The following is a 16260-nucleotide window of genomic DNA, read 5'->3' as shown; positions in this document are numbered from 1 at the left end:
GGAATGCCTCGCAGGACCACCCCTGCACTAGATGGAAAAACGAGCCAAATCGGCCGCGCAAATACTTCCGGAAATTAAACCAATAGTCCACCCATTGCCAGAGCCTCATCTCACACATATCGAAGCAATGACACAATAAACAATATCATGTACAAACACCCTTTGTTCAATAATCCCCCTACCAGGGATATTAACCCTTGATTCTATAAAGATAAAAGGCGTCACACTGTTACCCTGTCTTCTTGCGTTATCAAATATGTATAAAAAAATAAATAATGAAAAGATCTTACCAGAATCTATGCCGTGAAACAGGAACACGGCCTCTCAAGTGCGACAGTGTAGTAGCATCGCTCCTGACATGGACTTGAGTGAGGAAAGCAGGCTCCACGCCGATTGCTTATGGAGCTGTTAAAATGAGTCGGGATGGTTTTGCAGAAAGACTCTCCCTGCATCTCCGGACTCTAACATTCACCCAAGCTCTCACTAAGAGGCTGACAGGACTACTTAACACTCCTGTCCCATTTCGAAGAGTACTACCCTCCATAAGAGGCTACTCCAAATCTTCTGACACTTCTCTGCCAACCTCCTGTGATGAAAGGTAAAGAATCAGGGAAATGGGGGAGGTATTTAAGCCTTTTGATGGGGTGTCTGCCTCCTCCTGGTGGCCAGGTTCTTAACTCCCACAAGTAATCAATGAAGCCGTGTGCATATAGCCACCAATCAGAAGCTCATCATGCTCCTAGGCTGGCACCTAGCGTGCGTTTCCATGCCATTCCCAGCTTTGGGATAACAAGTGGTATATTTTTGCTTAGGCTAATAGCCTTTTGCCTAGGGCAGTATAATTAATGGAGGCAGAAAATACAGAGGGAGTATGTACCATGGCATAATGCCCTCCTACACTTCTTTCTAATAAAATTAATAAAACTTCTGGAGAGCACAAGTGACCCCCTTCTATGTGTCCATGAATTCCTTTTGGGTAAAATATAGGAGCTAAACCAGTTAGGGGGTGGGGAACAGCAGATTTCCTAGTGCCTAGCGCAACAAATAAATACAGTCAACTAAAAATCCCTTTAAGAGGAACTAACAAGAATACACAGAGGAGCTGGCACAAAGTTTCCAGAAGCTAAACACTAGTTTCTGTACATAGATAAATGTAGAATAATCTACACAGTATGGGGAAGTGGAGGGCTGGCGCCAAGTGTTTCATGGACGGATTTAAAGTAACGAATCGTGGATCAGATACAGTGCAGGATTTAAAAAGACTTTAAAGAGACAATTTGACTTTGTTCTCTTGCTGAATATCCTACCTAGGTAGGCTTATTAACATCTTGAGGAGTACTATATAGCAGTCTTTGTAACAATTTTATACATGTGAACACTCTTAAGCCTTCCAACAAAGGATACCAGTAGAACAAAGCAAATATCAAATAAACTATCTGATCCACCTCTTGGTTGTATATTGTAGACGTGCACAAATGGCCGTTGCCTACAAATGCTGGATACTTTTCTGCACATGCCTAGTATTCTGTATGCTGCCACACTGAGCATTATCTTGTAAACAATGCGCCAAAGGGGTTAAAAAGGGGCATAAAAAATGTGATTAATCTCATTTAGAACAACAAATTAATTAGTTCTGCGCTAGAGCCGCTTGCTAACCGTGCGTTTCACCTACTAAGGTGCGGTAATTCACTGATGCGTATGGCTGTCCTGCTGTGTCCTGTCAGTCAGAAGGCACCATAGAAAGGAATTTCTTTTTTTTTCCTCTGTATTTTGCTATTTACTTTCTTTCTCGCGTGTGATGTTCAGTGATTTATTTACTCTTTATTTCTCTGTTGTGTTTATATCTTTATATTTCCAATAAAAACTGAAAATGCAAATAAAATTATTATCGGGGACACGTTTATGAGGGGGGTGGCTCTATAAATCCAATACTATTCCCCCCCAAAATCCAATTCTATTCCCCCCAAAATCCAATTCTATTCCCCACCCAAAATCCAATTCTATTCCCCACCCAAAATCCAATTCTATTCCCCACCCAAATCCAATACTATTCCCCCACAAAATCCAATACTATTCCCCTCCAAAATCAAATTCTATTCACCATCCAAAATCCAATTCTATTCCTCTCCAAAATTTCTCTGTTGTGTTTATATCTTTATATTTCCAATAAAAACATAATTTATGCTTACCTGATAAATTCCTTTCTTCTGTAGTGTGATCAGTCCACGGGTCATCATTACTTCTGGGATATTACTCCTCCCCAACAGGAAGTGCAAGAGGATTCACCCAGCAGAGCTGCATATAGCTCCTCCCCTCTACGTCACTCCCAGTCATTCGACCAAGGACCAACGAGAAAGGAAAAGCCAAGGGTGAAGTGGTGACTGGAGTATAAATCAAAAAATATTTACCTGCCTTAAAAACAGGGCGGGCCGTGGACTGATCACACTACAGAAGAAAGGAATTTATCAGGTAAGCATAAATTATGTTTTCTTCTGTTAAGTGTGATCAGTCCACGGGTCATCATTACTTCTGGGATACCAATACCAAAGCAAAAGTACACGGATGACGGGAGGGATAGGCAGGCTCTTTATACAGAAGGAACCACTGCCTGAAGAACCTTTCTCCCAAAAATAGCCTCCGATGAAGCAAAAGTGTCAAATTTGGAAAATTTGGAAAAAGTATGAAGCGAAGACCAAGTTGCAGCCTTGCAAATCTGTTCAACAGAGGCCTCATTCTTGAAGGCCCAAGTGGAAGCCACAGCTCTAGTAGAATGAGCTGTAATTCTTTCAGGAGGCTGCTGTCCAGCAGTCTCATAAGCTAAACGAATTATGCTACGAAGCCAAAAAGGAAGAGAGGTAGCGGAAGCTTTTTGACCTCTCCTCTGCCCAGAGTAAATGACAAACAGAGAAGACGTTTGTCGAAATTCCTTAGTTGCCTGTAAGTAAAATTTTAGAGCACGGACTACATCCAGGTTGTGCAGTAGACGTTCCTTCTTTGAAGAAGGATTTGGGCATAAGGAAGGAACAACAATCTCTTGATTGATATTCCTGTTAGTAACTACCTTAGGTAAGAACCCAGGTTTAGTACGCAGGACTACCTTATCCGAATGAAAAATCAAATAAGGAGAATCACAATGTAAGGCTGATAATTCAGAGACTCTTCGAGCCGAGGAAATAGCCATTAAAAATAGAACTTTCCAAGATAACAACTTTATATCAATGGAATGAAGGGGTTCAAACGGAACGCCCTGTAAAACATTAAGAACAAGGTTTAAACTCCATGGTGGAGCAACAGTTTTAAACACAGGCTTAATTCTGGCCAAAGCCTGACAAAAAGCCTGGACGTCAGGAACTTCTGACAGACGTTTGTGTAACAGAATGGACAGAGCTGAGATCTGTCCCTTTAATGAACTAGCAGATAAACCCTTTTCTAAACCTTCTTGTAGAAAAGACAATATCCTAGGAATCCTAACCTTACTCCAAGAGTAACCTTTGGATTCACACCAATATAGGTATTTACGCCATATCTTATGGTAAATCTTTCTGGTAACAGGTTTCCTAGCCTGTATTAAGGTATCAATAACTGACTCAGAAAATCCACGTCTTGATAAAATCAAGCGTTCAATTTCCAAGCAGTCAGCTTCAGAGAAGTTAGATTTTGATGTTTGAAGGGACCCTGTATCAGAAGGTCCTGTTTCAGAGGTAGAGACCAAGGTGGACAGGATGACATGTCCACCAGGTCTGCATACCAAGTCCTGCGTGGCCACGCAGGTGCTATTAGAATCACTGATGCTCTCTCTTGTTTGATTCTGGCAATCAATCGAGGAAGCAACGGGAAGGGTGGAAACACGAAAGCCATCCTGAAGTCCCAAGGTGCTGTCAGAGCATCTATTAGGACTGCTCCTGGATCCCTGGATCTGGACCCGTAACGAGGAAGCTTGGCGTTCTGTCGAGACGCCATGAGATCTATCTCTGGTTTGCCCCAACGTCGAAGTATTTGGGCAAAGACCTACGGATGAAGTTCCCACTCCCCCGGATGAAAAGTCTGACGACTTAAGAAATCCGCCTCCCAGTTCTCCACTCCCGGGATGTGGATTGCTGACAGGTGGCAAGAGTGAGACTCTGCCCAGCAAATTATCTTTGATACTTCCATCATAGCTAGGGAGCTTCTTGTCCCTCCCTGATGGTTGATGTAAGCTACAGTCGTGATGTTGTCCGACTGAAACCTGATGAACCCCCGAGTTGTCAACTGGGGCCAAGCCAGGAGGGCATTGAGAACTGCTCTCAATTCCAGAATGTTTATTGGCAGGAGACTCTCCTCCTGACTCCATTGTCCCTGAGCCTTCAGAGAATTCCAGACGGCACCCCAACCTAGAAGGCTGGCGTCTGTTGTTACAATTGTCCAGTCTGGTCTGCTGAATGGCATCCCCCTGGACAGATGTGGCCGAGAAAGCCACCATAGAAGAGAATTTCTGGTCTCTTGATCCAGATTCAGAGAAGGGGATAAGTCTGAGTAATCCCCATTCCACTGACTTAGCATGCACAGTTGCAGTGGTCTGAGGTGTAAGCGTGCAAAGGGTACTATGTCCATTGCCGCTACCATTAAGCCGATTACCTCCATGCATTGAGCCACTGACGGGTGTTGAATGGAATGAAGGGTGCGGCAAGCACTTTGAAGTCTTGTTAGCCTGTCCTCTGTCAGGTAAATCTTCATTTCTACAGAATCTATAAGAGTCCCCAGGAAGGGAACTCTTGTGAGTGGAACGAGTGAACTTTTCTTTTCGTTCACCTTCCATCCATGTGACCTTAGAAATGCCAGCACTAACTCTGTATGAGACTTGGCAGTTTGAAAGCTTGAAGCTTGTATCAGAATGTCGTCTAGGTATGGAGCTACCGAGATTCCCCGCGGTCTTAGTACCGCCAGAAGAGCACCCAGAACCTTTGTGAAGATTCTTGGAGCTGTAGCCAATCCGAATGGAAGAGCCACAAACTGGTAATGCCTGTCTAGGAAGGCAAACCTTAGGTACCGATAATGATCTTTGTGAATCGGTATGTGAAGGTAAGCATCTTTTAAATCTACAGTGGTCATGTATTGACCCTCTTGGATCATAGGTAAAATTGTCCGAATAGTCTCCATCTTGAACGATGGAACTCTTAGGAATTTGTTTAGGATCTTTAAGTCCAGGATTGGTCTGAAAGTTCCCTCTTTTTTGGGAACCACAAACAGATTTGAGTAAAACCCCTGTCCCTGTTCCGATCGTGGAACTGGATGGATTACTCCCATTAACAAGAGCTCTTGTACGCAGCGTAGAAACGCCTCTTTCTTTGTCTGGATTGTTGACAATCTTGACAGATGAAATCTCTCTCTTGGAGGAGAGTATTTGAAGTCCAGAAGGTATCCCTGAGATATTATCTCTAGCGCCCAGGGATCCTGAACATCTCTTGCCCAAGCCTGGGCGAAGAGAGAAAGTCTGCCCCCCACTAGATCCGATCCCGGATCGGGGGCCCTCAATTCATGCTGTTTTAGGGGCAGCAGCAGGTTTCCTAGTCTGCTTGCCCTTGTTCCAGGACTGGTTAGGTTTCCAGCCTTGTCTGTAGCGAGCAACAGCTCCTTCCTGTTTTGGTGCAGAGGAAGTTGATGCTGCTCCTGCTTTGAAATTACGAAAGGAACGAAAATTAGACTGTCTAGTCTTGGCTTTGGCTTTGTCCTGAGGCAGGGCATGGCCTTTACCTCCTGTAATGTCAGCGATAATCTCTTTCAACCCGGGCCCGAATAAGGTCTGCCCTTTGAAAGGTATATTAAGCAATTTAGACTTAGAAGTAACATCAGCTGACCAGGATTTTAGCCACAGCGCCCTGCGTGCCTGAATGGCGAATCCTGAATTTTTCGCCGTAAGTTTAGTAAGATGTACTACGGCCTCCGAAATGAATGAATTAGCTAGTTTAAGGACTCTAAGCCTGTCCGTAATGTCGTCCAGAGTAGCTGAACCAATGTTCTCTTCCAGAGACTCAATCCAGAATGCCGCTGCAGCCGCGATCGGCGCAATGCATGCAAGGGGTTGCAATATAAAACCTTGTTGAACAAACATTTTCTTAAGGTAACCCTCTAACTTTTTATCCATTGGATCTGAAAAAGCACAGCTATCCTCCACCGGTATAGTGGTACGCTTAGCTAAGGTAGAAACTGCTCCCTCCACCTTAGGGACCGTTTGCCATAAGTCCCTTGTGGTGGCGTCTATTGGAAACATTTTTCTAAATATCGGAGGGGGTGAGAACGGCACACCGGGTCTATCCCACTCCTTAGTAACAATTTCAGTAAGTCTCTTAGGTATAGGAAAAACCTCAGTACTCGTCGGTACCGCAAAATATTTATCCAACCTACACATTTTCTCTGGTATTGCAACTGTGTTACAATCATTCAGAGCCGCTAACACCTCCCCTAGTAATACACGGAGGTTTTCCAGTTTAAATTTAAAATTTGAAATATCTGAATCCAGTCTGTTTGGATCAGAACCGTCACCCACAGAATGAAGTTCTCCGTCCTCATGTTCTGCCACCTGTGACGCAGTGTCTGACATGGCCCTAATATTATCAGCGCACTCTGTTCTCACCCCAGAGTGATCACGCTTACCTCTTAGTTCTGGTAATTTAGCCAAAACCTCAGTCATAACAGTAGCCATATCCTGTAATGTGATTTGTAATGGCCGCCCAGATGTACTCGGCGCTACAATATCACGCACCTCCCTCTGAGCGGGAGATGTAGGTACTGACACGTGAGGCGAGTTAGTCGGCATAACTCTCCCCTCGTTGTTTGGTGAAATTTGTTCAATTTGTACAGATTGACTTTTATTTAAAGTAGCATCAATACAGTTAGTACATAAATTTCTATTGGGCTCCACTTTGGCATTGCAACAAATGACACAGGTATCATCCTCTGAATCAGACATGTTTAACACACTAGCAAATAAACTTGCAACTTGGAAATACAATTCAATTAGAATAATATTAAAATGTACTGTGCCTTTAAGAAGCACAGAAGATCTATGACAGTTGAAAATTAATAAATTGAAACAGTTATAGCCTCAATCCTTGTAAACAACACAACTTTAGCAAAGGTTTAATCCCATTAGCAAAGATAACAAATTCTGAAAGCAGGAAACAAATTACAGAATAAACGTTTTTTATCTCAGTCAAACTATAATTCTCACAGCTCTGCTGAGAGAAATTACCTCCCTCAAAATAAGTTTTGAAGACCCCTGAGCTCTGTAGAGATGAACCGGATCATGCAGGGAATACAATGAGTTGCTGACTGAAATATTTGATGCATAGAAAAAGCGCCAAAAAACGGCCCCTCCCCCTCACACACAGCAGTGAGGGAGAACAGAAACTGTCAGAAAAACAGATTAAGCAACTGCCAAGTTGAAAAATAGTGCCCAAACATTTATTCACACAGTACCTCAGCAAATGAAAACGATTTTACATTCCAGCAAAAACGTTAAACATAATCTCTAGTTATTAAACAGCTTTATGTATTTCTTACAGTGTAATTCTAGTGAAGTACCATTCCCCAGAATACTGAAGTGTAAAGTATACATACATGACATTATATCGGTATGGCAGGATTTTCTCATCAATTCCATTGTCAGAAAATAAAAACTGCTACATACCTCTATGCAGATTCATCTGCCCGCTGTCCCCTGATCTGAAGTTTACCTCACTCCTCAGATGGCCGAGAACATCAATATGATCTTAACTACTCCGGCTAAAATCATAGCAAAACTCTGGTAGATTCTTCTTCAAACTCTGCCAGAGAGGTAATAACACACTCCGGTGCTATTTTAAAATAACAAACTTTTGATTGAAGATATAAAACGAAGTATAATCACCATAGTCCTCTCACACATCCTATCTAGTCGTTGGGTGCAAGAGAATGACTGGGAGTGACGTAGAGGGGAGGAGCTATATGCAGCTCTGCTGGGTGAATCCTCTTGCACTTCCTGTTGGGGAGGAGTAATATCCCAGAAGTAATGATGACCCGTGGACTGATCACACTTAACAGAAGAAAACTGAAAATGCAAATAAAATTATTATCGGGGACACGTTTATGAGGGGGGTGGCTCTATAAATCCAATACTATTCCCCCCCAAAATCCAATTCTATTCCCCCCAAAATCCAATTCTATTCCCCACCCAAAATCCAATTCTATTCCCCACCCAAAATCCAATTCTATTCCCCACCCAAATCCAATACTATTCCCCTCCAAAATCAAATTCTATTCCTCTCCAAAATCCAATACTATCCCCTCCAAAATCCAATTCTAATCCCCTCCAAAATCCAATACTATTCCCCCCCAAAATCCAATACTATTCCCCCCCAAAATCCAATACTATTCCCCTCCAAAATCCAATACTACCCCCCCAAATACAATACTATCCCCTCAAATACAATACTACCCCCCAAAAAAATACAATACTATCCCCTCAAATCCAATACTATACCCATACAGACTACTTACCTACGCAGAGGTCCGACTGGATATTTATCTGCAGATCATCTCTCTCTTCTACCTCCAACACTTTTTTTTCATGGTTTGAGACGACATCACCAGCTTCATCAGAAATATCTGCAATTCCAATATGTAGAAATTACTGGCCGTACGTGACCCAAAAACACAATTCCCCATTAAAGATTTAATTATGGAGAGTCTGGACAGGATCCAGGACTCTAACTTGTGACAGCCCTGGCTATATCACACCTGACTGTATACTAATTTCACTGCTCATTTCTTTCTTATGTTCTGCACATTTCCGTTGGTTGCAAGAAAAACAAAATGTATGCTTACCTGATAAAAAAAAATTATTTCCGGATATGGCGAGTCCACGGAATCGTCAATTACTGTTGGGAATATTACTCCTGGCCAGCAGGAGGAGGCAAAGAGCACCCCAGTAAAGCTGTTAAGTATCACTCCCCTTCCCACAATCCCCAGTCATTCAACCGAAGGAGAATGGAGAAAAGGAATAACACAAAGTGTAGAGATGCCTGAAGACAAAAAAACAATTTATGCTTATCTGATAGCAGAGCTGTCTATATAGCTCCTCCCCTAACTCCACCCCCCAGTCATTCGACTGAAGGTTAGGAAGAAAAAGGAGAAACTATAGGGTGCAGAGGTGACTGAAGTTTTTTAATAAAATATACTACCTGTCTTAAATAGACAGGTCGGGCCGTGGACTCGATACATCGCAAAAGAAAGAAATTTATCAGGTAAGCATAAATTTAGTTTTCTCTTGCAAGATGCATCGAGTCCACAGATTCATCCAATACTTGTGGGATACCAATACCAAAGCTTTAGGGCACGGATGAAGGGAGGGACAAGACAGGTACCTAAACGGAAGGCACCACTGCTTGTAGAACTTTTCTCCCAAAAATAGCCTCTGAAGAAGCAAAAGTATGAAATTTGGAAAATTTGGAAAAAGTATGAAGCGAAGACCAAGTCGCCGCCTTACAAATCTGTTCAACAGAAGCCTCATTTTTAAAAGCCCATGTGGAAGCCACTGCTCTAGTACAGTGAGCAGTAATTCTTTCAGGAGGCTGCTGGCCAGCAGTCTCATAAGCCAAACGGATGATGCTTTTCAGCCAAAAAGAAAGAGGTTGCCGTAGCCTTTTGACCTCTCCGCTTTCCAGAATAGACAACAAACAATGAAGATGTTTGACGGAAATCTTTAGTTGCTTGTAAGTAGAACTTTAAAGCACGAACTACATCTAGATTGTGCAACAGACGTTCCTTCTTGGAAGAAGGATTAGGACACATAGAAGGACACATAGAAGGAACAAAAATGTCCTAATTGATATTCCTGTTAGAAACAACCTTAGGAAGGAATCCAGGTTTGGTACGCAAAACCACCTTATCCGCATGGAAAACATGATAAGGTGAGTCACACTGTAAATCAGACAATTCATAAACTCTTTGAGCCGAAGAGCTAGCTACTAAAAACAGAACTTTCCAAGATAGAAGCTTAATATCTATGGAATGCATAGATTCAAATGGAACCCCTTGAAGAACTTTAAGAACTAAATTTAAACGCCATGGCGGAGCAACAGGTTTAAACACAGGCTTGATTCTAACTAAAGCCTGACTAAACGCCTGAACATCTGGAACATCTGCCAGACGCTTGTGTAAAAGAATAGACAAAGCAGATATCTGTCCTTTTAAGGAACTAGCTGATACTCCCTTCTCTAATCCTTCTTGGAGAAAAGACAATATCCTAGGAATCCTAATCTTACTCCATGAGTAACCCTTGGATTCACACCAATAAAGATATTTTCGCCATATCTTATGATAGATTTTCCTGGTGACAGGCTTTCTAGCCTGAATCAGGGTATCAATGACCGACTCAGAGAAACCACGCTTTGATAAAATCAGGCGTTCAATCTCCAAGCAGTCAGACGCAGAGAAATCAGATTTGGATGCTTGAATGGACCCTGAATTAGAAGATCCTGCCTCATTGGCAGAGTCCACGGTGGAACGGATGACATGTCCACCAGATCTGCATACCAAGTCCTGGTGAGAGGAAATGGAGGAAATGGAGGAAATGGAGGAAACACATAAGCCAGGTTGAAGGACCAGGACACTGCTAGAGCATCTATAAGTGCTGCCTGGGGATCCCTTGACCTGGATCCGTAACAAGGAAGCTTGGCGTTCTGATGGGACGCCATCAGATCTAATTCTGGTGTGCCCCATAGCTGAGTAAATTGGGCAAATACTTCCGGATGGAGCTCCCACCCCCCCGGATGAAAAGTCTGACGACTTAGGAAATCCACCTCCCAGTTCTCTACCCCTGGGATATGGATTGCTGAAAGATGGCAAGAGCGAGTCTCTGCCCATCGAATTATTTTGGTCACCTCCATCATCGCTAGAGAACTCAGTGTTCCTCCTTGATGATTGATATAAGCTACAGTCGTGATGTTGTCCGACTGAAATCTGATTAATTTGTCCGCAGCCAGTTGAGGCCACGCCTGAAGCGCATTGAATATCGCTCTCAGTTCTAGAATGTTTATCGGAAGGAGAGCCTCCTCCTGAGTCCATAAACCCTGTGCTTTCAGTGAGTTCCAGACTGCACCCCAGCCCAGTAGCTGGAATCTGTCGTTACTATGACCCACTCTGGCCTGCGGAAAACATTCCCTGGGACAGGTGAACCTGTGACAACCACCAGAGAAGAGAATCTCTGGTCTCCTGATCCAGATGTATCTGAGGAGATAAATCTGCATAATCCCCATTCCACTATTCAAGCATGCATAGTTGCAGTGGTCTGAGGTGTTGGCAAGCAAATGGAACTATGTCCATTGCCGCTACCATTAGTCCGATTACCTCCATACACTGAGCCACTGACGGCCAAGGAATGGAATGAAGAGCTCGGCAGGTGGTTACAAGTTTTGATTTCCTGACCTCCGTAAGAAATATTTTCATTTCTACCGAGTCTATTAGAGTCCCTAGGAAGGAAACTCTTGTGAGAGGGAAGAGAGAACTCTTTTTTAATGTTCACCTTCCACCCATGAGATCTCAGAAAAGCCAACATGATGTCCGTGTGAGACTTGGCTAACTGGAAAGTAGACGCTTGAATTAAGATGTCGACTAGATAAGGCGCCACTGCTATGCCCCGCGGTCTTAGAACCGCCAGAAGGGACCCTAGCACCTTTGTGAAAATTCTGGGACCCGTGGCCAACCCAAAGGGAAGGGCCACAAACTGGTAATGCCTGTCCAGAAAGGCGAACCTGAGAAATTGGTGATGATCTCTGTGAATAGGGATGTGCAGATATGCATCCTTTAAATCCACGGTGGTGATATATTGACCCTCCTGGATCAGTGGCAGAATAGTCCGAATAGTCTCCATCTTGAAAGATGGGACTCTGAGGAATTTGTTTAGAATTTTGAGATCCAAGATTGGTCTGAAAGTGCCTTCTTTTTTGGAAACCACAAACAGGTTTGAGTAAAACCCTAGCCCTTGTTCCGCTTTTGGAACTGGGTGAATCACTCCCATGGTATGTAGGTCTTCTACACAGCGTAAGAATGCCTCTCTCTTTGTCTAGTTTGCAGACAATTGAGAAATGTGAAATCTCCCCCTTGGGGGGGAATCTTTGAAGTCTAGAAGATATCCCTGGGAAAAAAATTTCTAAAGCCCAGGAATCGTGAACATCTCTTGCCCAAGCCAGAGCGAAGAGAGAGAGCCTGCCCCCTACTAGATCCGGTCCCGGATCGGGGGCTACCCCTTCATGCTGTCTTAGAGGCAGCAGCAGGCTTCTTGGCCTGTTTACCCTTGTTCCAAGCCTGGTTAGGTCTCCAGACTGACTTAGATTGAGCAAAATTCCCCTCTTGCTTTGCAGCCGGGGAAGAGGAAGAGGGAACACTCTTGAAATTTCGAAAGGAACAAAAATCATTTTATTTGTTTTATCCTGAGGGAGGGCATGGCCTTTCCCTCCAGTGATGTCTGAAATAATCTCCTTCAGTTCAGGCCCAAATAGGGTCTTTCCTTTGAAAGGGATGTTCAAAAGTTTAGATTTTGACGACACATCAGCTGACCAGGACTTAAGCCATAACGCCCTGCGCGCTAAAATGGCAAAACCTGAATTCTTTGCCGCTAATTTAGCCAGTTGAAAAGCGGCATCTGTAATGAAAGAATTAGCCAACTTAAGGGCCTTAATTCTATCCATAATATCCTCTAATGGGGTGTCCATCTGAAGAGCCTCTTCCAGAGCCTCGAACCAGAAAGCAGCTGCAGTAGTTACAGGAACAATGCACGCAATAGGTTGGAGAAGAAAACCTTGATAAACAAAAATTTTCTTTAGGAGACCCTCTAATTTTTTATCCATAGGATCTTTGAAAGCACAACTGTCTTCGATAGGTATAGTTGTACGCTTGGCGAGAGTAGAAATACCTCCCTCCACCTTAGGGACCGTCTGCCACGAGTCCCGCATGGTGTCAGATATGGGGAACATTTTCTTAAAAACAGGAGGGGGAGCGAACGGAATACCTGGTCTATCCCACTCCCTAGTAACAATGTTCGCAATCCTCTTAGGGACCGGAAAAACATCAGTGTAAACAGGAACCTCTAGGTATTTGTCCATTTTACACAATTTCTCTGGAACCACTATAGGGTCACAATCATCCAGAGTCGCTAATACCTCCCTGAGCAACAAGCGGAGGTGTTCAAGCTTAAATTTGAAGGCCGTCATATCAGAATCTCTCTGAGGGAGCGTCTTACCTGAATCAGAAATCTCTCCCTCAGACAGCAAATCCCTTACCCCTAATTCAGAACATTGTGAGGGTATATCGGATACGGCAACTAAAGCATCAGAAGGCTCAGCATTTGTTCTTAACCCAGAGCTATCACGCTTCCCTTGTAACCCAGGCAGTTTAGATAAAACCTCTGTGAGGGTTGTATTCATAACTGCGGCCATATCTTGGAAAGTAAACGAAGTAGACGCACTAGAGGTACTTGGCGTCACTTGTGCGGGCGTTACTGGTTGTGACACTTGGGGAGAGCTAGATGGCATAACCTCATTTCTTTCTGTTTGAGAATCATCTAGCGCTATATTTTTAAGTGCTACAATATGCTCTTTAAAATTTATAGACATATCAGTGCAAGTGGGACACATTCTAAGAGGGGGTTCCACAATGGCTTCTAAACACATTGAACAAGGAGTTTCCTTGATGTCAGACATGTTAAACAGGCTAGTAATGAAACAAGCAAGCTTGGAAAACACTTTATTCAAAGAAAGACAACACTTAGAAAAACGGTACTGTGCCTTTAAGAAAAAAAAAAGGTGCACAAATTCTGCAAAACAGTGTAAAAAAAGCAGTTAACTTTTCAAAATTTTTACAGTAGATACTTAAAGCTTTAGTAAGATTGCCCCAACAGTCAAATAAACGATTAACCCCTTAATGCAAAAACCGGATTGACAAAACGTCAAAAAACGGAAAAAAACGCTCAGCACCATGCCACAGCTCTGCTGTGGCGCCTACCTGCCCTTAGGGAAAGATTTTGTGGGGGAAATACTTCCTTTAGGCCCTCAAATACAGCAGGACCCTCCGGTGTAGCAGCTTGAAGTCTTGTCTTGTAAAAACAACTGCGCATCTGAAGCGCAAAAATAGGCCCCTCCCACCTCACTCGATGTCTGTGGGGCCTAAAAGAAACACACTAAAGTGTTTCTAATCTAGCCATGTGGGTTAATAACCCATAAATAAGCCGTAATTAACCTCCAAAGTACCTCAAAACGTTAATCCTTAATAAAAAACATTAGCCTTTCTTATAAGTGTCAACCAGTATTAACTTAGCCCTTTATGCAAGCTGGTAATTCCATACTAAGTCTCTGAATACAGCTTACCCTTCTCCCCCATGGGGATATTTTCGCCTTTTCTAGAATTATCACAGTCTGTCTAGAAAAAAATGACTGAACATACCTCAGTGCAGCTTAGCATGCAAACCGTTCCCCCAACTGAAGTTTTCCTGTACTCCTCCGCCTCTTTGGGAACAGCAGTGGATCTTAGTTACAAAGTGCTAAGATCATCATCCTCCATGCAGAAATCTTCATCCCTTTTCTGCTAGAGAGTAAATAGTACACACCGGTACCATTTAAAATAATAAACTTTTGCTTGAGAAAATAAGAACTAACATTTTTGTCACCACAATCACTTTACCCTTCCTATTGCTTAGCGCCGGCAAAGAGAATGACTGGGGGGTGGAGTTAGGGGAGGAGCTATATAGACAGCTCTGCTGTGGGTGCTCTCTTTGCCACTTCCTGTTGGGAAGGAGAATATCCCACAAGTATTGGATGAATTCGTGGACTCGATACATCTTGCAAGAGAAACAGTCTTAGAAAAAAAAAGGGCGGGCCGTGGACTCAACATATCCGGAAAGAAATTTATCCGGTAAGCATAAATTTAGTTTTCTTTCAAATAACATGGTGAGTCCACGGAATCATCAATTACTGTTGGGAATCAATACCCAAGCTAGAGGACACTGATGATTAGGGAGGGACAAGACAGGGAACTTAGACAGAAGGCACCACTGCTTGAAGAACCTTTCTCCCAAAAAAAAGCCTCAGCCGAGGCAAAAGTATCAAATTTATAAAATTTGGAAAAAGTATGCAAAGCCTTACAAATCTGCTCCACAGAAGCTTCATTTTTGAAAGCCCAAGAAGAAGAAACAGCCCTAGTGCAATGAGCTGTGCTTCTCTCAGGAGGATGCTGTCCAGCAGTCTCATACACCAAATAAATAATACTTCTTCTAATTCTATTCCCCACCCAAAATCCAATACTATTCCCCACCCAAAATCCAATACTATTCCCCACCCAAAATCCAATACTATTCCCCACCCAAAATCCAATACTATTCCCCACCCAAAATCCAATTCTATTCCCCACCCAAATCCAATACTATTCCCCTCCAAAACCCAATACTATTCCTCTCCAAAATCCAATACTATTCCCCAACAAAATCCAATACTATTCCCCAACAAAATCCAATACTATTCCCCAACAAAATCCAATACTATTCCCCCCCCCCAAAATCCAATACTATCCCCCTCCAAAATCCAATTCTATTCCTCTCCAAAATCCAATTCTATTCCTCTCCAAAATCCAATACTATCCCCCCCCCAAAATCCAATACTATCCCCCTCCAAAATCCAATTCTATTCCTCTCCAAAATCCAATTCTATTCCTCTCCAAAATCCAATTCTATTCCTCTCCAAAATCCAATAATATCCCCTCCCAAAATCCAATTCTATTCCCCTCCCAAAATCCAATTCTATTCCCCTCCCAAAATCAAATACTATTCCCCCCCCAAAATCCAATACTATTCCCCTCCAAAATCCAATACTATTCCCCCCCAAAATCCAATACTCTTCCCCTCCAAAATCCAATACTCTTCCCCTCCAAAATCCAATACTCTTCCCCTCCAAAATCCAATACTATTCCCCTCCAAAACATAATTTATGCTTACCTGATACATTTATTTCTCTTGTGATATATCGAGTCCACGGATTCATCCTTACTTGTGGGATATTCTCCTCCCCTACAGGAAGTGGCAGAGAGAGCACCCACAGCAGAGCTGCCTATATAGCTCCCCCCCCTCCCCGTCATTCGACCGAAGGCTAGGAAGAAAAAGGAGAAACTATAGGGTGCAGTGGTGACTGAAAGCTTAAAAATGAAAATATATATGCCTGTCTTAATAAACAGGGCGGGCTGTGGACTCGATACATCACA

The 16260-nt window shown here is 43.1% G+C and overlaps 1 protein-coding gene across 1 annotated transcript in view; it reads right to left on the bottom strand.

Moving 5' to 3' along the window:
• The window catches only part of LOC128666738 (uncharacterized), a 499427-nt gene that overhangs the window by 284850 nt on the left and 198317 nt on the right, over nucleotides 1-16260 (bottom strand). The window contains exon 9 of the mRNA XM_053721495.1: nucleotides 8515-8622. Coding sequence (XP_053577470.1) covers nucleotides 8515-8622 — 108 coding nt within the window. The remainder of the gene's footprint in view (nucleotides 1-8514; nucleotides 8623-16260) is intronic.

This window comes from Bombina bombina, chromosome 7 (assembly GCF_027579735.1).
Source record: "Bombina bombina isolate aBomBom1 chromosome 7, aBomBom1.pri, whole genome shotgun sequence".
NCBI lineage: Eukaryota > Metazoa > Chordata > Amphibia > Anura > Bombinatoridae > Bombina > Bombina bombina.
Note: the sequence above shows the minus strand (reverse complement) of the source record. Positions and strands in the feature narration are given on the sequence as shown.